The 22839-nt window shown below is 33.2% G+C and overlaps 1 protein-coding gene across 2 annotated transcripts in view; it reads left to right on the top strand.

Moving 5' to 3' along the window:
• LOC149808117 (putative tubulin polyglutamylase ttll-15) overlaps positions 1-22839 on the top strand; it is a 90200-nt gene that overhangs the window by 37131 nt on the left and 30230 nt on the right. For both annotated transcript variants that reach the window (XR_016424058.1, XM_089973552.1), the window contains exons 6-9: positions 3632-3701; positions 11191-11274; positions 11679-11763; positions 18838-18916. Coding sequence is in view for 1 of the 2 variants with exons in the window: in XM_089973552.1 (XP_089829678.1) it covers positions 3632-3701; positions 11191-11274; positions 11679-11763; positions 18838-18916 (318 nt within the window). In the remaining variant the exon portion in view is untranslated. The remainder of the gene's footprint in view (positions 1-3631; positions 3702-11190; positions 11275-11678; positions 11764-18837; positions 18917-22839) is intronic.

The following is a 22839-nucleotide window of genomic DNA, read 5'->3' on the forward strand; positions in this document are numbered from 1 at the left end:
CTTGATTGGATGATGAAAAGAATTGAGCATTAGCAGGTTGCTGTTTCACTACCTCTCCCTTTTGACTCAATTTTTGTTTGTTAATGTGTCATTGCATTAGACCTTTTATATCAGTGCACCAGTAAATACATTTTCATTTTGCCTTGAAATTGTAAATACCTAACTCATTAAAATATCCCAATATGACAACAGTGAACCACAATAGGGTTTGATTCAATGCTCGCAATTAGGCTAGTGAGCATATTTACATAATGGCACCACCACATGTACATTATTGGTTTGAATGCACTGAATGAAGTACATTCTGCTGATTGAAGTAGATCTTTTGGATTCGAATCATGGGCAACACTGCACTAAACTTTGATGATAAATCCAAAACATAATAATGAAGTTTCAAAAAGAATGCTTAGAAAATTATGCTATTACTGTAAAAACTGAGTTGTAGATTGATGTAAGTGACTTTACAACCCATTTTACAAAACTACAGTAATTGTGCTAATATTACAGACCTGCCAACTCTTACGATTTTGCTGTAAGTCTTACAAAAATTCCCCTTTAAATATGGTCTTGTGGCATGCTAGCAAAAACTACAGAAAAAATGATCATCGCCAAAAAATCTGGATAATTGGTTTATCCATGTTTTGTTTGGATCCAGGTTTCATCTTAGAATTAGTGAAATTAGTCAGAGAACCATACTAACTTTACAGCAGCACTCCAGATGCTTTAAACTGTAACTATTTGATAATGCGAAGCGTCTGCATGATCAAACTGTTGTTTATAGAATTTTTAAAACTGGCATCTAGGAAGCGATGCATGTTTAAGACGAAAGGGAAAATAAGCTTCTAGAAAAGTGTTAATAATCAACACAGAAGAATAAAAAAGTTTCCAGATTCTTGTGCATAGAAGCTGGAAAGGACACAATTACGTTTATTGGACATCACGTGCCAACATGAGTATGTCTTGTGGCTGGAGATATGATTGCCATCATCATGTGAAATGAAAAGAATTTCCAAGAATTAAAGTTGAGAGATAGCAAAAATCCCTTGAGCTGCATAGGGTTTGGAACTAGAGTTTGTGCAACTGTATTAGTGGTAAATAAAGTCTGCGCATACTTTACAAACTTTTCAGTTGAACATAATGTTTATCATCGATGCATCGAACATTTAATTATGTTTTCCAGCTTTCCAATAGCAGTTATTGATATTTTGTTACACCTTACTGAAAACTGTTCAGTCTTACAGAAAAAATCAACTGCCTTACTGAGATGGACTCGTCAGGGTTGGCAGGTCTGATGTTATGGAGTGAAAGGCAATTACACATCAAAGTACTCATATAGTTGCCGGTCAAAATTCCCTCTTAACCCAAGACAGTTTCAGGGTTTGAATGATTAACTGGCCTGTATTGCTGTCAGAAAATATAATACTAATCCACCAATTAAAAACAAAGCAGATACCGAAACATCCCGCTTTCCATTGTGTGGGAAAAGATGATTTTGCTCAGCTAAAACACAAAAGTAAAATGGATTGATGATGATCATAGTTGATCTATATTCAAATTTTAGCTTTTATTATTGCCGTTCTTTCATGAAATTGTGCTGGTTGTGCCTTGCACAATTGAATGTGTGTACCTTTTCATAAAGATTACCTCAGTTTGTAGTGTCGCTTATATCATTGAAAAAGAATAACTTGTGAGCGCATGGATCAACGTAAATGAAACAGCCATTACAAACTACTGAAGTGTTATCTGTAAGAATGGGAAATGGTTGAAAAAATGAAGAAAGCAAAATCTGCATCTAATAAGCTTGAAAGCCACCATATCTAACTCGGGATATTCTGCAGATTTGTAAGCCACCATCTCCTCCAGCTACTTCACAGGTAGCACAAAACATCAGGTTTAGCACCTTTATCCCAAGATAAGTAACTTATTTGCCAAAACCAATTTATTCTGTTAAAATATGTTTCTTAAATAATACTTAGGGGACGCTCACCAGTTATTATGTACTTTTGAGAGAGTGACGTATGTAATTTGTTTGCAGTTAAAACATGCACAATGAAGAGAATGTTGGCATACCTGTATGCTACATTAATGTAATGTGGATGATATTTCTTTGGTTATTGTACTTTTGGAAATTGTACATGATTTAAACACACCCCTAACTAAAATGACTGCTCCCTTATGTTAAAAAATCTGCCTAGATTAGTCTAAAGTATGCTATCCATAGCAGCTATTAAAATAGGGAAAATGAATTTTGCCAGACTAGACAATACCAGCTTCTGAACGTGCAGTGAATGAATTACCAAATATATAAAATGTAAAAAAAAGTTATCGGCTCTTTCTTATACAATTTACCTCTGAAGTTCAGGAAGTGAAAATGACCAAGTGGAGCTAGCACTTTTTTGAAAGGTGCACATCTGGAGTAAGGCCAAGCTGTATACTTTATAACCCATATTACACCCATCAATCATACACCAAAATAAAGGGAATTAAAGGTTCTTTGAATTATACCTAAGATATACAAGGTCTTTTTTAAATTGTCAGTATAACCAGTGAGGAAAGCTGGGAAAATTCTTTTTCTTTAAAATCCTAACCCTATGCAAAATGCGAAACTGTAGAGCACCACCTTACCCAATCATAAGACCTCAAACACCATCCCATGCCTTCTGCTCCAGTAGTTACTAAGTATTAATGGGTTTTTGTGCAAATTCCTGTATCAAGGGGAAATCACTCTGCCACTTAGGTTTGCAGATAACTTGTCTTTCAGGTAAGAAGTTTTAGCCTTTGATGGCTGGTTTGCAAGGTAGTAGTAGTTCTAAGGTTTTATAATTGGATAAGTATTTTTGAAGAAACATATTTTAATAGGAAAAAATTAGTATTGGCAGCACAAAAGGATATTCAGCAACAGATTTAAAACAAATATAAATTGCATGCATGCTTAAGACCATGTGCTAACCAAAACAAGTACATGAACTTGAAGCTGCTGCTGTAATAAAGAGCAGAGATAAGGACAACTGGGGGAGTAAAGGAATGCAACGCACACAAGCTCTTACCTAATCTCTTAATGTTTATGCTTGGAGAAAAAAATCAACTTTTCATTGAAAATATACTCATTAACTCCTTCCACATCTTACCTAATCTCCTAATGTGTTATAGTTTGATAAGAAACTAATTTTCGTTTGAAAACATGGTTCTTTGATAATACTTGCCCAATTATAATATAGGCACACCCTCTGAAGCACTCATTGCAATCATATCCCTGGAAGACGCTTGACTCCCATTTCCTTTTGCATGATATGGGCACTAATGTGTTAAATACTGTTGAAAGCAACAAAAACAAAACAAACATCTCTAGAAAAGCATGCTGCAGTAGAAACTGATGACTGATAAGTGTTGGCACCATTCCCACTATCCAAGGTGAGTCCACTCGTTTCTGACTTCACCTCAGCAAACAGATGATTTCTTAGCACTTTTGATGGTAAACAAGTAAAAAGACATGGTGAATTATTTTCTAAGCTTGAGAATGCTAGAATTGCAAGGTAATGGATGTGTTCTTAACATATTATAGTCAGGCAAGTATTGTAAAAGAAAGAAAAACATTTTACTTCAAATATTATTTTTTATATTTTCTTTGTAGAACTTGATTTGGAATCTGAAGGAAGCTTTGTACAAGAATATGTGTCAGAACCTCTTCTTATTGATGGCAGGTAAGGTTTAACCAGCTTCTTGCCAAAGTGCTGATACAGCAGATTAAGTCTTGCAAAAAGTCTATGGTATGGCTTCATAAATAGATACATTTATGGTTCCTGCACATACATGTAGCTTTTCTTTCCAACTTATCTCTTTATAAGTGTATACAATAAATTAAACTGCATGAATAATGCAAATACTTATGTATGTATAATACTTTCTTAGGTTTGAAGGACACTGTTCATATCATCTAGATCAAACCCCCTTTAATATTGTTTCTTATATTATGCAACCTAAGCATAGAAAATTACCTTATAATAAAACTTTACACACACAGAGGCAAAACACATTCGTTTATGGGTTCTGTTGCTTGTATATGTACTTGGTGCCATTTGGACATCCAATATAGCTGTTATGGCAACCATCTTGAAAATCTTATCACTACTTCTCAGAAACAGATCATCTTCTGAACATGGAGTATTCACTGAAAGACTTGTTATGATATTATGGAGTATTCACTGAAAGACTTGTTATGATGCTATGGAGTATTCACTGAAAGACTTGTTATGATGCTATGAAGTATTCACTGAAAGACTTGTCATGATGCTATGGGGTATTCACTGAAAGACTTGTCATGATGCTATGGAGTATTCACTGAAAGACTTGTCATGATGCTATGGGGTATTCACTGGAAGACTTGTTATGATGATGTGGGGTATTCACTGAAAGACTTGTTATGATATTATGGAGTATTCACTGAAAGACTTGTTATGATCTTATGGAATATTCGCTGAAAGACTTGTTATGATGCTATGAAGTATTCACTGAAAGACTTCTCATGGTGTTGTGGGGTATTCACTGAAAGACTTGCTATGATATTATGGAGTATTCACTGGAAGACTTGTTATGATGCTATGAAGTATTCACTGAAAGACTTGTCATGATGCTATGGGGTATTCACTGAAAGACTTGTTATGATATTATGGAGTATTCACTGAAAGACTTGTTATGATGCTATGAAGTATTCATTGAAAGACTTGTCATGATGCTATGGGGTATTCACTGAAAGACTTGTCATGATGCTATGGGGTATTCACTGAAAGACTTGTCATGATGATATGGGGTGTTCACTGAACAACTTGTCATGATACTATGGAGTATTCACTGAAAGACTTGTTATGATGCTATGGGGTATTCACTGGAAGACTTGTTATGATGCTGTGGGGTATTCACTGAAAGACTTGTTATGGTATTATGGAGTATTCACTGAAAGACTTGTTATGATCTTATGGAGTATTCGTTGAAAGACTTGTTATGATGCTATGAAGTATTCACTGAAAGACTTCTCATGGTGCTGTGGGGTATTCACTGAAAGACTTGCTATGATATTATGGAGTATTCGCTGGAAGGCTTGTTATGATGCTATGAAGTATTCACTGAAAGACTTGTCATGATGCTATGGGGTATTCACTGAAAGACTTGTTATGATATTATGGAGTATTCACTGAAAGACTTGTTATGATCTTATGGAGTATTCACTGAAAGACTTGTCATGATGCTATGGGGTATTCACTGAAAGGCTTGCCATGATGCTATGGAGTATTCACTGAAAGACTTGTCATGATGATATGGGGTATTCACTGAAAGACTTGTCATGATGCTATGGAGTATTCACTGAAAGACTTGTCATGATGCTATGGGGTATTCACTGGAAGACTTGTTATGATGCTGTAGGGTATTCACTGAAAGACTTGCTATGATATTATGGAGTATTCACTGGAAGACTTGTTATGATGCTATGAAGTATTCACTGAAAGACTTGTCATGATGCTATGGGGTATTCACTGAAAGACTTGTTATGATATTATGGAGTATTCACTGAAAGACTTGTTATGATGCTATGAAGTATTCATTGAAAGACTTGTCATGATGCTATGGGGTATTCACTGAAAGACTTGTCATGATGCTATGGGGTATTCACTGAAAGACTTGTCATGATGATATGGGGTGTTCACTGAAAGACTTGTCATGATGCTATGGGGTATTCACTGAAAGACTTGTCATGATGCTATGGAGTATTCACTGAAAGACTTGTCATGATGCTATGGGGTATTCACTGGAAGACTTGTTATGATGCTGTGGGGTATTCACTGAAAGACTTGTTATGATATTATGGAGTATTCACTGAAAGACTTGTTATGATCTTATGGAATATTCGCTGAAAGACTTGTTATGATGCTATGAAGTATTCACTGAAAGACTTCTCATGGTGTTGTGGGGTATTCACTGAAAGACTTGTTATGATATTATGGAGTATTCACTGGAAGGCTTGTTATGATGCTATGAAGTATTCACTGAAAGACTTGTCATGATGCTATGGGGTATTCACTGAAAGACTTGTTATGATATTATGGAGTATTCACTGAAAGACTTGTTATGATGCTATGAAGTATTCATTGAAAGACTTGTCATGATGCTATGGGGTATTCACTGAAAGACTTGTCATGATGCTATGGGGTATTCACTGAAAGACTTGTCATGATGATATGGGGTGTTCACTGAACAACTTGTCATGATACTATGGAGTATTCACTGAAAGACTTGTTATGATGCTATGGGGTATTCACTGGAAGACTTGTTATGATGCTGTGGGGTATTCATTGAAAGACTTGTTATGGTATTATGGAGTATTCACTGAAAGACTTGTTATGATCTTATGGAGTATTCGTTGAAAGACTTGTTATGATGCTATGAAGTATTCACTGAAAGACTTCTCATGGTGCTGTGGGGTATTCACTGAAAGACTTGCTATGATATTATGGAGTATTCGCTGGAAGGCTTGTTATGATGCTATGAAGTATTCACTGAAAGACTTGTCATGATGCTATGGGGTATTCACTGAAAGACTTGTTATGATATTATGGAGTATTCACTGAAAGACTTGTTATGATCTTATGGAGTATTCACTGAAAGACTTGTTATGATGCTATGAAGTATTCATTGAAAGACTTGTCATGATGCTATGGGGTATTCACTGAAAGACTTGTCATGATGCTGTGGGGTATTCACTGAAAGACTTGTCATGATGATATGGGGTATTCACTTAAAAAAACTTGTTATGATGCTATGGGGTATTCACTGGAAGACTTGTTATGATGCTATGGGGTACTCACTGAAAGACTTGTTATGATATTATGGAGTATTCACTGAAAGACTTATTATGATATTATGGAGTATTCACTGAAAGACTTGTTATGATGCTATGGAGTTTTCACTGAAAGACTTGTTATGATGCTATGGAGTATTCACTGAAAGACTTGTTATGATGCTATGGAGTATTCACTGAAAGACTTGTTATGATGCTATGAGTTATTCACCAAAAGACTTGTTATGATGATATGGGGTATTCACTGAAAGACTTGTTATGATGCTATGCGGTATTCACTGAAAGACTTGTTATGATGATATGGGGTATTCACTGAATCACTTCTTATGATGTGTTTTTGGTCCCAGAATGAAAAATCTACTGATCTGACATCCAACATGGCAGCCATCTTGAAAATCTTATCACAGCTTCTTAATGACTGAACGGTGACATAGGGTTTTAAATAAAGGATTTTGTTTGATATCTACTTTGTCCTAAACTCCACAATTGTAAAAATATTTAGTCTCTATACATGTAATATCTTTTGAGTTTGTTGCAATAACTAGGTTTTAAAGATATCCACCATTGTGGCAATATAGAAAGTCAGATTGGCTTCATTTAAAAACAACAAAATATCTTAAGTCTTTTGTGAAAAATCCAAACAACCATCATTCAGCAGAATCAGTGATCAAATTTTTAAGATGAATATCTTATGGCCATGTTGGCAGTCTGAGTAACTTCTTAACTAGGCTCAACTACAAATAAAATAAGAAGTCTTATTAGTGAAGCTCTAATGCCAATTTAACCATTCATTCAGCAGAAAAGGTAATAAGATTTTCAAGATGACTGGCATAGTGGTCAGGTTACATGTCAGATCCAATCCATTTTTATTGAGGTTCCTGTTTTGTATTTTGGATAGAGTTACATTTTTATAAAGTGACTTGTAACATTTGACTTATTTGATCATGTTATTTAAAGAATAATCTTGGAATGCATATAATGACATAAATCAGTTTCATTTCAAGCATTCAATGCATACTAGATGTTGCAGTGTGATTACCACTGGGTTGCAAAACAAAGCACTCAAGAGTCAGCACAGTTTTAGAAAGCAATAATTTACACCAATTTGTTGTTGGTGATGAAATTAAGAAAAAAATTAGCTGGTCTGATTTACTTTAAATTTCATTGACAGAAATATAAATTAAAGTACATAAATCTCAACTTTAATGTAGAACATTTTTTTGTTGGTTTTAATGGCACTGTTAACACATTATTAGCTATATGATGCAGAAGGAATCATAGTTAAGTGCTTTTCCTCATGGACACGATGGGGCAATTTGTTTGTCAAAGTCACTGCTAAAATAAGAGAAAAGTTCATTCCCACAAGTTTAAATTACACACAGTACCCCCTGTCTCACAGTTCTCAGAAATGCACTTCCTAAAACCAAACCCATAACAAGACCTAAATGTTACATAAAAGTTTTGGTCTATAAATACATGCATCAACAAACAATCAAAATTGAAGTAAAATGTATCATGTAAATCTAGAAAGATTTGTAACAACAACAGTAGTAATAAAAATAATGCAACAACAGCAATAGTAATAAAAACAATGCAACAACAACAATAGTAACAAAAATAATAAAACAACAGCATGAAAGCTATGCTAGAGGTCTGACTGACACCATTTTCGTTTTGGACAAAACTACACGTTTCTTATTGTAGCAGTGATTTTGTGGGAATAACTCATTCACAGTACTATTGGCTTAGCTGAGATGGAACTTTATGAGTTGCACAGAATTGCATGTTGTGGTAGACTGTCATCAGAACATTAACTTCTGGAGATGCCGCTTTTACCTGCCAGCCAATGATATATCCAGCTGGATAAATAAAATCTTAATTCTTCATACAGTGGACATGAATATTTAAGCATTTCTCATACAACAAAACACAGCATGGATTGGATGAATTCATTTGGTAACTGCATTTGTTCAGGAATAATCAGGTCTGTTCTAATTGACCTTGTGGTCAAGGTCTGGTCTTAGGTTTCTTTGCTGTGCTGGCATGATAAAACAAACAAAAAAAAATTCAAATCCATATTGTGGATATATCTGTCAGAATACCTTGAATGATCCCAGTTCAGTACATTGTTTTTTTTTCTTTCTTACAGGATAAAATATTATTTATTAAGTTAATCATACTTAGCATGTAGTCAGAGTCAGTGTCAGTGAGCTTCTATCCATTATAAGTGTTTCAAAGACTAAGGTCATGACAAAGAATTTTGTACTGCACTTACAGGTCAACATTTTGACTCTGGCAAATTACCAAATTGGTATGTTGGAGTTTCTCAAGAATATCAGAGATGGTTTTAATACACAGCAATTAAAGAAATCATAGAGAACAGATAAAACAGACATGATAGATTCCTGGAAAATTCATTTTATTCAGTAAAGCATAAGTCCTTTTTAGGAACTTTTATTTAATTTGTTTTATTTTGAGTTTAAACTTCACACCTTTACTCTACTGACGAGTTCAAGCCCCCGCCCCCAATAAATGTCCAGCCTCAGTGGACAAATCAATGTGATAACTAGCATTGATAATTGTATATTATTGCATAATTTAATCGCAGTTCTCATAACACTAATTGAGGATTCACCAGAATCATGATACCCACACCTATTCATTAGTATAGCACTACTTTTATTGAGAAAATGTCACCATTTTTTTGAAGGAATGTTTTGGTTGATAGTGACGTATTCATGCAAATTAGATGAAAACTAAACTGAATTTATTTAGTGAAAGCTATCTAGGTGTCAAACCATTATGGCAGCAGGTCTCTTTGTCAGTGCAGCCTCATGCAACAAATGATGTTGTGTAATGGATCAAAGATTTTGTGAGACAGTATTGGCATGTGGCCCATTTGAATTGGTTGTTGTTGTTGTTGTTGTAGGGTTTAACACCACTTTTCAGCACAAGATAGGCTATACATGGCGGCCAGTATTAATGGTGGAGGAAGAACCCGGAAAGAACCACCGACCCACGAGAAGCTACTGGCAAGCTTTCTCACATAACCACTTTAGCCGAATCCAAGACCCGAACTGACGCAGACAGAGGTGAGATGGCAGTGATCCGTAATGGTGACCGCTTTAGACCACTCAGCCACTCGGGGGCCCCCCATTTGAATTGGAATAAAGACCATTTGATTGACAGCTAGTAGTGGATGGATGGAGTTTGGGGTTTCATTCTTGATCTGTTCTCATACACAGTGGGACTGTAGAGTCCCTCAGGATAGCTCTTCCCTGCATATACAACAGATAGGTCATGAATCCCATTAAATTAGTTAATTTTGTTTTATTATTGCTATTTAATGTATGTCACTTAATTTTAGCCTTTGGTGCTTGAGAAGTAATTGTAATGTAGTTTCACATCATAAATTAATACTTTATATTTTATGTTTTTTGCTCTTCTTTCACCCATTTTGTTTAGATATTAATCACTTTTAATGTGGATCACTTTTGTGTCTCCCACAAGGATTGAAATGGAGAGGAGAACACTACTTATTCAAGGAATTATCCATAGATTTCATGACAATATTCAGGTCACTGTACTTGTTCAAGGAATTATTCATAGATTTCATGACAATATTCAGGTCACTTTACTTATTCAAGGAATTATTCATAGATTTCATGACAATATTCAGGTCACTGTACTTATTCGAGGAATTATCCATAGCTTTCAGGACAATATTCAGGTCACTGTACTTATTCGAGGAATTATCCATAGCTTTCAGGACAATATTCAGGTCACTGTACTTATTCGAGGAATTATCCATAGCTTTCAGGACAATATTCAGGTCACTGTACTTATTCGAGGAAGTATCCATAGCTTTCGGGACAATATTCAGGTCACTATACTTATTCGAGGAATTATCCATATCTTTCATGACAATATTCAGGTCACTATACTTATTCGAGGAATTAGCCATAGCTTTCAGGACAATATTCAGGTCACTGTACTTATTCGAGGAATTATCCATGTCTTTCAGGACAATATTCAGGTCACTGTACTTATATGAGGAATTATCCATAGCTTTCAGGACAATATTCAAGTCACTGTACTTATTCAAGAAATTATCCATAGCTTTCAGGACAATATTTTGTGATCATATCCTAAACTCGTACATATTTTAAAATCTGTAGAAAATTTATATTTCAATGAAGAAAAACTTCTATGAATATCAATTCAGCATTCAGTTTTCAGCATTCAGTTTTGGTCAACTCTCTTTGCTTTTATTAATTTCTTTTTATTTATTGGTTCCATCCTGATCGTAAATTTTCAACAAATATATTTTCTTTGTGCAGGAAATTTGATATTGGAATCTACACTATTTTGACTTCCATTGATCCTTTGAGAATATATATTGTGAAGGGAGATATATTAGTCAGGTAAAAATACTCATTTCTTACTGTATGTATAATTGCTATCAATTTGCTGAAGTTTGCTTTGCTTGAAGATAATTACTTTTTGCTCAATAAACATAATTTGAGAAGTGTTCTCTGTACAATTTTTCCATTCAAGTAACACTGTATTATAGAAAATTATAATTGATTGACTTTGGAATATATAATTTTCAGTCTTTATTAATTTTATATGTTTTAGGTCATTTTGTATGTGATCTTTTCCAAAAAATGTTTCAGTTTTGTATTATTTTTATGTTTTGTAGAGAAAAACATCTTTATGAACTAACCTATATTCCTAATCCAGGAAATAATGAAAAGGAAAAATAGCTAGAGTAAAGAATATTATTGCTAAAGAGCTGGACAATATATCATTTCACTTCAAATTTCAGATTTTGTAGTCAAGATTATCACCCATTTGATGCACAGGTTGTTGATAAGTATGTTGTTGGAGATGATTATACACCAGTGTGGAAGGTATGCAAGGGACTGATGATATCGTAATGTTAATGGGTTTGATGTATATTTAACAAGTGGAAACAATTCTTACTCTTTTATATCGTTTCAGTGTGAAGTAAAGAAATATGTTTCTTTAAGGACCGTTCAAAATAACTTGTTTATTTTAGCTCTGCTGGTCATAGATGAGAAAAGGTTCTGTGATAGCCTTATTTCCATCATCTGGTCTGTTGTCTCTCATAGACCAGAAGAGCTTATGGGATGATCTGTTGGCCATCGGTCCATTAGCACAAGGTTATTATCACTACTCCTCCTTAACTACTTGGGGGAATACCATGCAATTTTACACACAAATTTATTCCAAAGTCTAGTTGGTCAAAAAAAGGAAAACTGGTGATCCTTGGATATTCAGTATGGCTGCTATGATAGCCGTCTTGAAAAAATTGTTTTGGTTACTCCTCCAGAATGGATGAACATATCAACATAGTTTTTTAAGGACTTTTTAAGTTGTCAACTTTAATCTAAATCATTATGATGCTTATCTGGCATTCATTGTATCAGCAATGGCAGTCATCTTGAAAATCTTGTTATCGTTACTTCTCCTGAATGGATGGTCAGCTTACGATGTCTTGTTGGCCTTACATGAAAAGAGTGCTGACCTAACATCCAAAATGTAACAAATGAAAGATGTACACAGTGCATGAAAACCTCCTTTTCTCACTAAGAGTTTATTATGGAGAAACCAGTTCCAAAGTTTATAGTGAATTTAAGATTTCCAAATTGGTATTCAGAGATCTGCACAAAGATTAGCAGAAATTTGACTATTACTTGAAATCACAGCATCAATATTTTACTTAGAAAATAATTTTAAAAGGTTAAAGTTTTGAAATTGTTGTTTCTCGAATTGTTTGTTTTTTTAAAAAAAACAAATATTGATTTGTTCAGAAATTAACTATAACACCACTAGAATGTAGCCACATCCACATGCAAAATGCAGTGAGACAGTGTTTTAAATGGTACATGCAATGTGTGAGACAGTGTTTTAAATGGTACATTCAGTGTGTGAGACGGTGTTTTAAATGGTACATGCAATGTGTGAGTGTCTTAAATGGTACATGCAATGTGTGAGACAGTGTTTTAAATGGTACATGCAATGTGTGCTGAAACTTTATGGAGGAACATTTTGAATGATCTTGTTAAAATCAAAGAAATCAATATATTCATACTTTTTTTGATGAAATGGTCGAATTGTCTCGAAACTTCTAATAAAACACCATTATAGCAATATAGAGCTCCTTCTGAATCAAATGGTGTTCATCTGACCTCCGACATGGCGCCATATTGACCATTTTTAAAATCTTCTTATAATTGTTTCTCTTACATGAATGGTGGCATTAACATCAGGTTTTCACTAAACAGTTTTTGCAGTATTTAACTGTTATTGAAAATAATGCCGAATCAGCATATCTGTTTTGTTCTGAAGGAATTGTAAAAATAAAACCCATTTTGGTGGGTCAAGTCAGAGGTCATTGCTTGTATTTTTGTGTTTATTCAGATACATGTGAATTTTGACCAGACTTTGTATATAATTGCATTCCAATGAACAGTTTGATAATCAGCACTCTGATATTGATTTTATGGTTTTAGCTCTGTTTTTCATTAGTTATTGTAACATGATAATACTAGCAAGTATGATTGGATTTTTATCAGTTTGTGAATATTATAATATTTTCAATTATACCACTTAATTAACTCCTGGGCTTTTCCCAAATTTTATTTTGTATACAGACTTAAACAAACATGTGGGCATATCTAGACATTGTCTGAAACAAGTTCAATATGTTTCCATCCATGACATCATGTTCATCGCCATGACAAAAAATTGTGTCCAGCACTTTCTGGTATAATAATGAAACCCCACATGAATATACATGAAGGTCAGAGTTCACAGATTGCCATTGTAATATGTAATATATTGCACCATGATACAACAAGTCATTTAATTGAAGAAATTATGCATACATATACCTCATACAGGTGTGTGGTGCAAAGCTTGTGCTTCAGGGGCACAGTTACCATATTCAGTCAATGTATGTTAAATAAAAAATAGTAAAAAACTGTGATTGCATATTTAATATTTGATTTTATGCAGGGAAACATGCATTGGTACATACATGCATAGTGTGATTAGTTACTGCATGAAGACATTGGTACATGCATAGCATGAATATTTACCATATCAAGACATTGGTACATGTATAGTATGAATATTTGCTGTATCAAGACATTGGTATATACATGCATATCATTAATAGTTACCGTATCAAGATATTTGTACATGTTTAGTATTTATAGGTTACTGCATTTGAATGGGAAAATATAAACAAGTTTTTGGATGGAATACTGCATGAACTTGTGAGTGCAGTATATCCTTCCGACAAAACGAGTTCATATTTTCCCATACAAATGCGTAACCTTTTTATTATATGCTCATTTTTTTATTCTACCTAAGGTTTAATTATATAAACAAAATACACTAAAAGAAACAATGTAAATGAATGAATGCCGTATTCCAAACTAAATACACAAGTGCAGATTTGTCATTACACAATGACATCATTATTAATGCGCACATAACTCCACCCAGATAAATTTGAACTTAGTCGTGCGCTCGACATAACTTTTGAAAGAAAATGGCGTGTCTAGTTAAAATTGAAATTTGCAGTCATATTGTGAATGAATGCGCATTGCAACAACTTTTCCATTTGATCTGGAATGAATATATTTTGGTATTTTGTTTCAATTCGATGAAAGTTTGTGATTTTGGACTGGATTCATCTGTGCAGATTATACATGAAATACATCGGATTGAAGTGGCGTGGGAGAAGCTTGTTTACGTCTGCAAATGTGTTTCTGTTTCTGTCATTGAATGTTTGAAATCATAACGTGGGAAAAATATGAAGTCTTTCAATTGCAATTATCAAAAGGACACTATGGAATTTGATGCTTATTTCATTTTGAGTGCAGTAAGGAGGATGCAATTGCACTTATCATCGAAATTACAGCACAATTTTGAAATGTGTAATCCAGATTGAAAACCTATGACATGGCTCATGTAATTCGGATTTGCAGAATTAAGAAAAAACATTTTGAGGAAATTCAGGATGTAAAACTGTAAGTATATTTTATTTTGCCATTCTTATCACCAGATAAAGAAGACAGTATATGCCTTGTCACTTGTATGTTATTTGTAAGGACATAATCTTCTGTCTTTTATATAATGTAGCTAGCCTAAATCTGTAACATTGTATCAACGCGGAATGTGCCAAAACAGCTTGGTTTTATTGCAGTCCACGAAACATATTTTAGTGCATTCAGAAACAAATTTAAACAACCACAACATAAAGAGCCTCTTATGCGACTGTATATGATTTGTTTACAAATCAAAAGTGCGTCTGCATCATTGTTTGTTTACAATAGAAAGTAGTTCCTTTATTCACGTGAATGCTATATGTGTATTGTCGTGCACGTTCAGTATCGGGGAATATTGAACGATTCTGACAATGTAAAGTTAACAGGGAAAAAAATGAGCTTATAATAAGAATAGTTACTGTATCAAGACACTGGTACATGTATAGCATGAATAGTTACTGTATCAAGACATTGTACAGGTATTGCATGAATAGTTACTGTATCAAGACATTGGTACAGGTATTGCATGAATAGTTACTGTATCAAGACATTGGTACAGGTATTGCATGAATAGTTACTGTATTAAGACATTGGTACAGGTATTGCATGAATAGTTACTGTATCAAGACATTGGTACAGGTATTGCATGAATATTATGTACCAAGACATTGGTACAAACATGTATAGCATGAATAGTATGTATCAAGACATTGGTACATATATGTATAGCATGAATAGTTACTGTGTATTGGTACATACATGTATAGCATGAATATTATGTACCAAGACATTGGTACATACATGTATAGCATGAATAGTTACCATGTATTGGTACATACATGTATATCATGAATAGTATGTACCAAGACATTGGTACATACATGTATAACATGAATAGTATGTATCAAGACATTGGTACATACATGTATAGCATGAATAGTTACCATGTATTGGTACATGTATAGCATGAATAGTATTACCAAGATGTTGGTACATACATGTATAGCATGAATAGTATGTATCAAGACATTGGTACATACATGTATAGCATGAATATTATGTACCAAGGCATTGGTACATACATGTATAGCATGAATAGTTACCATGTATTGGTACATGCATGTATATCTTGAAAAGTATTACCAAGATATTACCAAGACATTGGTACATACATGTATAGCATGAATAGTATGTGTCAAGACATTGGTACATACATGTATAGCATGAATAGTTACCATGTATTGGTACATACATGTATATCATGAATAGTATGTACCAAGACATTGGTACATACATGTAAAGCATGAATATTTTGTACCAAGACATTGGTACATACATGTATAGCATGAATAGTTACCATGTATTGGTACATGCATGTATATCTTGAATAGTATTACCAAGATATTACCAAGACATTGGTACATACATGTATAGCATGAATAGTATGTGTCAAGACATTGGTACATACATGTATAGCATGAATAGTATGTACCAAGACATTGGTACATACATGTAAAGCATGAATATTATGTACCAAGACATTGGTACATACATGTATAGCATGAATAGTTACCATGTATTGGTACATGCATGTATATCTTGAATAGTATTACCAAGATATTACCAAGACATTGGTACATACATGTATAGCATGAATAGTATGTGTCAAGACATTGGTACATACATGTATATCATGAATAGTATGTACCAAGACATTGGTACATACATGTATAGCATGAATAGTTACTGTGTATTGGTACATACATGTATAGCATGAATATTATGTACCAAGACATTGGTACATACATGTATAGCATGAATAGTTACCATGTATTGGTACATACATGTATATCATGAATAGTATGTACCAAGACATTGGTACATACATGTAAAGCATGAATATTTTGTACCAAGACATTGGTACATACATGTATAGCATGAATAGTATGTATCAAGACATTGGTACATACATGTATAGCATGAATAGTTACCATGTATTGGTACATACATGTATATCATGAATAGTATGTACCAAGACATTGGTACATACATGTATAGCATGAATATTATGTACCAAGACTACAGTGGGAGAAATTATACAGGGACTAGAACATTTTGCTTTGGTTCATAGTTTAGTTTAAGTAAATCAGCTTTTCTCCCAAGCGCAAGCACCTTTGGACACCTCTACTCCATTCACATGGAAGCAGCTTTTGGCATCTGCTGTAAACATCTGCCATTTTGAGTTGGTTTTTGTTGTGCCACCTTCGGGGGAACCCCCTATTAAATACTACATTCATTTCTGCGAATGACAATTACGTCAGATCATTTGGTCACTGTTTATGCTCTGGTCGATATCTGCTATTTAAAGTAACTGGTTCGTAATCTCCACTCTCCGAAATGGAGGTCGCGGATTTCATTCAGTACTCATGAAGTTTTCACAATTAGAATCACAACTATGAAAGCTTCAATAACTAGGTAAAGGCTCTGATATTGATGTAGGCAGCAATTAGATTTATAAATTATTAAATTCAGATGACTTAGTGATGTAGACGTGGACAAAAAACTTGTAAATTTCAAGTATGAGAAATAGAAAACTAAAGTATTAACATTGTGAAGTCACATACACCACTCCCTCGATAACTTGTGCCCTGATAACTCGTGAACCTGCTTATAACACAGGGTAACACAGGGTCAGGCATGGATGCCATTTTTTAAACCCAAAAATACCCCAAAAATCGATCCCTATTTGTTGAACTATAAGAAAATCATGATCAAAATTGGTAATGGAAAATATGATGTATCGCTCGTTTTATCGTCGAAAACGGTAGATAGAACCTGGAAATTTTAATCAACACTATGAAATATCAAATTTAAAAATAGACATGTCACTAAATAAATGTCGCATGTTTTTGAAAAAAAGGAATCTTGTTTCGTGGTGTATCAACAGTTAGTCTAGTTCCCTACTTGTGGACTCCCGATTTGGCAGGATACTATTAAACACTAGTACGGGAACCAGACTCATCAAGAAAACAAAAAGCTGTGACGTAATTCAGACTTGTCGCGTACACGGGATGGTTGTTCAAACCAGTTGGAACGATTTTTCATATGTTGGATATTTTGAAAATGTTATTTAAGCAGAATAACGAACAACTTCATTAGAAAAAGCGTGTTATTAAAAATTATTATCAACGTGATTGTAACATGAGGATTCAGTCATTCAACAGCACAGATCCCTAGCACCGCTTCCCTTCCCGACGGTTTTCTCGATGTCAAAGCAATTTTTTTTCTCAATTTTTTTAGGTCCCCCGGTAATTCACGCCTCACTTATAGTGTGGTCTATACGTGTGGACCCTGTTGTGCGCAAGTTATTGAGGGAGAGGTGTACCTTCAATATCAGTATTTCAATACAAAATTTAGGACAGTGCTATAATAAATCTGAAGTGTATATGCAGGGAGTTCCCGTCTTATCTGTCTCACCTACTTTAGCATTAGGTTCAACAATTTTTAAGGTTTTTTGTGAAAGGATATGAAAGTCAGGTACAGAGTATATGCTAAAATGTGTCCAGACACCATGTTCAGTTCTATATACCTTTTACAGAACTTTAACATCTTTACCTTTATATTTTATTTTATTTTACATTCATATTGACATTTAAGGTTTTATCTTCCTAGAGTTTTTATGCAATTGTATATTGGTACAGTTTTAAAATTTTGCTTTTAGTTGGCAGATATAGCCATTATTTTGCTGGGGTGCTGATATATGCTAATACATGCATCTGTGACAAATTATTGTTTATTGGATGATTGGGTAGCTTGCAGCAACCATGATTTTCACAAAAATATGTATCCCAGTAAAAATCACAAAATGACAATGTTGCAAAATATTTAACAATTATGTTACAGATGCCGTCATTGATGGATATTTATGTGAAAAATGGATACACATTCAAAGAGACCTTTCATCTCTATTTGAGGCAGCATGGTAGGAAATAAGTTTACATTTCTTGGAAGTCAGTTGTGTCTTGAGATATTCAAGAAGCTTTTACATTAGGATTGAAGCTTTTATATTAGGATTGAAGCATTTATATTAGGATTGAAGCTTTTATATTAGGATTGAAGCTTTTATATTAGGATTGAAGCATTTATATTAGGATTGAAGCTTTTATATTAGGATTGAAGCATTTATATTAGGATTGAAGCTTTTATATTAGGATTGAAGCGTTTATATTAGGATTGAAGCTTGTATATTAGGATTGAAGCATTTATATTAGGATTGAAGCATTTATATTAGGACTGAAGCATTATATTAGGATTGAAGCATTTATATTAGGATTGAAGCATTATATTAGGATTGAAGCATTTATATTAGGATTGAAGCTTTTATATTAGGATTGAAGCATTTATATTAGGATTGAAGCTTGTGTATTAGGATTGAAGCATTTATATTAGGATTGAAGCATTTATATTAGGATTGAAGCTTTTATATTAGGATTGAAGCATTTATATTAGGATTGAAGCTTGTGTATTAGGATTGAAGCTTGTATATTAGGATTGAAGCATTTATATTAGGATTGAAGCTTTTATATTAGGATTGAAGTGTTTATATTAGGATTGAAGCATTTATATTAGGATTGAAGCTTGTGTATTAGGATTGAAGCTTGTATATTAGGATTGAAGCATTTATATTAGGATTGAAGCATTTATATTAGGATTGAAGCTTTTATATTAGGATTGAAGCATTTATATTAGGATTGAAGCTTGTGTATTAGGATTGAAGCTTGTATATTAGGATTGAAGCATTTATATTAGGATTGAAGCTTTTATATTAGGATTGAAGCGTTTATATTAGGATTGAAGCTTGTATATTAGGATTGAAGCATTTATATTAGGATTGAAGCTTTTATATTAGGATTGAAGCATTTATATTAGGATTGAAGCTTTTATATTAGGATTGAAGCTTGTATATTAGGACTGAAGCTTTTATATTAGGATTGAAGCATTTATATTAGGATTGAAGCATTATATTAGGATTGAAGCATTTATATTAGGATTGAAGCTTTTATATTAGGATTGAAGCATTTATATTAGGATTGAAGCATTTATATTAGGATTGAAGCTTTTATATTAGGATTGAAGCATTTATATTAGGATTGAAGCTTTTATATTAGGATTGAAGCATTTATATTAGGATTGAAGCTTTTATATTAGGATTGAAGCTTTTATATTAGGATTGAAGCTTTTATATTAGGATTGAAGCATTTATATTAGGATTGAAGCTTTTATATTGGGATTGAAGCATTTATATTAGGATTGAAGCTTTTATATTAGGATTGAAGCTTGTATATTAGGATTGAAGCATTTATATTAGGATTGAAGCTTTTATATTAGGATTGAAGCATTATATTAGGATTGAAGCATTTATATTAGGATTGAAGCTTTTATATTAGGATTGAAGCATTATATTAGGATTGAAGCTTTTATATTAGGATTGAAGCATTTATATTAGGATTGAAGCATTTATATTAGGATTGAAGCTTTTATATTAGGATTGAAGCATTTATATTAGGATTGAAGCTTTTATATTAGGATTGAAGCTTGTATATTAGGATTGAAGCTTTTATATTAGGATTGAAGCATTTATATTAGGATTGAAGCATTTATATTAGGATTGAAGCTTTTATATTAGGATTGAAGCTTGCATATTAGGATTGAAGCTTGCATATTAGGATTGAAGCTTTTATATTAGGATTGATGCTTTTATTTTAGTGCTTCATGCTTCTGCTTACAATTTCTGATGCAAATTAATACCAGTCTTTTTCTTTCATTCTATTTTCGATCACAGTTTAATCAAGTTTGGTTTCATTTAAATAATTTAGTATTTTAAACATATGATGGATCTGAAACTATTAAGAAGTTTGTTTTGCTTTAATCTTTCTACATTTTCAGATGTTAAGTTATTTAAGACATGTTGAGTAATCTCCATAACTTCATCATGTCATGCATTATAACAGCTGTTATTTTTATATACAGACCATGAATCTTTGGATTCTTCCAGTAAAATGAAAAAATAGAGTGGAAATGGAATGCAGAATGATTGTAAACATAATGCAGAATGAATGCAAATGAAATGATGAATAAATTTTATAGAAAATTCAGATCACAGATGCAACACACAGAATGCAGAATGGTGAATGATGACAGAAAATGGAAGAAAAGTAAATTTATTTCATGAATTGCTTTAAAAATCAATTATTTTCAAGCTGTGTCTGAATTTCCATGGTCGAAGGTCCTTTCATGTGATAAACTAGAATTAGAATTTCCATGGTCAAAGGCCCTTTCATGTGATAAACTAGAATTAGAATTTCCTTGGTCGAAGGCCCTTTCATGTGATAAACTAGAACTAGATTTCCATGGTCGAAGGCCCTTTCATGTGATAAACTAGAATTAGATTTCTATGGTCGAAGGTCCTTTCATGTGATAAACTAGAATTAGAATTTCCATGGTCGAAGGCCCTTTCATGTGATAAACTAGAATTAGATTTCCATGGTCGAAGGCCCTTTCATGTGATAAACTAGAATTAGATTTCTATGGTCAAAGGTCCTTTCATGTGATAAACTAGAATTAGAATTTCCATGGTCAAAGGCCCTTTCATGTGATAAACTAGAATTAGAATTTCCTTAGTCGAAGGCCCTTTCATGTGATAAACTAGAATTAGAATTTCCTTGGTCGAAGGCCCTTTCATGTGATAAACTATAATTAGATTCTTTACATTGGAAACATTCACCTCGTAAGTCAGGACATTGTTCTTATTGGGGCAGATATAAAAACAACTGCTGTTGATGTGATGCGATCATCAATTGTAGCTCTCAAATCTCTATTTGAAAGAATTAAAATAAATTTTTATGACAAATACTTGGCAGCTCTGTTTGTTCTCTTATTGCAGTCATGTTTTAATTGATTGTAAATTCATTGCTGTCTTTTGCATTTGAACCATTTCACCACTAACTACAAGGGAATGACTGCCATTCAACACTAATTAACTACAAGGGAATGACTATCATTCAACACTAATTAACTACAAGGGAATGACTATCATTCAACACTAATTAACTACAAGGGAATGACTATCATTCAACACTAATTAACTACAAGGGAATGACTACCATTCAACACTAATTAACTACAAGGGAATGACTATCATTCAACACTAATTAACTACAAGGGAATGACTATCATTCAACACTAATTAACTATAAGGGAATGACTATCATTCAACACTAATTAACTACAAGGGATTGACTACCATTCAACACTAATTAACTACAAGGGAATGACTCATTCAACACTAATTAACTACAAGGGAATGACTACCATTCAACACTAATTAACTACAAGGGAATGACTATCATTCAACACTAATTAACTACAAGGGAATGACTACCATTCAACACTAATTAACTACAAGGGAATGACTATCATTCAACACTAATTAACTACAAGGGAATGACTATCATTCAACACTAATTAACTACAAGGGAATGACTACCATTCCACACATAGTAAATTTCAAGATGTTTAGTAAATGTAGGTGACAAATTCTGGTCTATGAAAATATGCTGATAAACTAGCTTAGTCTCACATTAAAAAGGTAAAAGTTAAAAGTTATGCATGAAGCATTTAATAAGTATTATGTCATTTATTTGTACCCATTGTCGTGTTCTTACAAGTCATGGCTTGAATAAATGCAGTATTATGTCACATTTGAGGAAAGCCACATGTGCATAATAATATTCAAAGACACCCAAGTCTTTATGAAAATAAATATGAATAAAAATATGTGGGTAATAATATTCAGCAGGTGTTAAAAAACTAAAATATGCAAAGTCTTTATGAAAATAAATATGA

This window comes from Sinohyriopsis cumingii, chromosome 1 (genome assembly GCF_028554795.1).
Source record: "Sinohyriopsis cumingii isolate HCF-2022 chromosome 1, ASM2855479v2, whole genome shotgun sequence".
NCBI lineage: Eukaryota > Metazoa > Mollusca > Bivalvia > Unionida > Unionidae > Sinohyriopsis > Sinohyriopsis cumingii.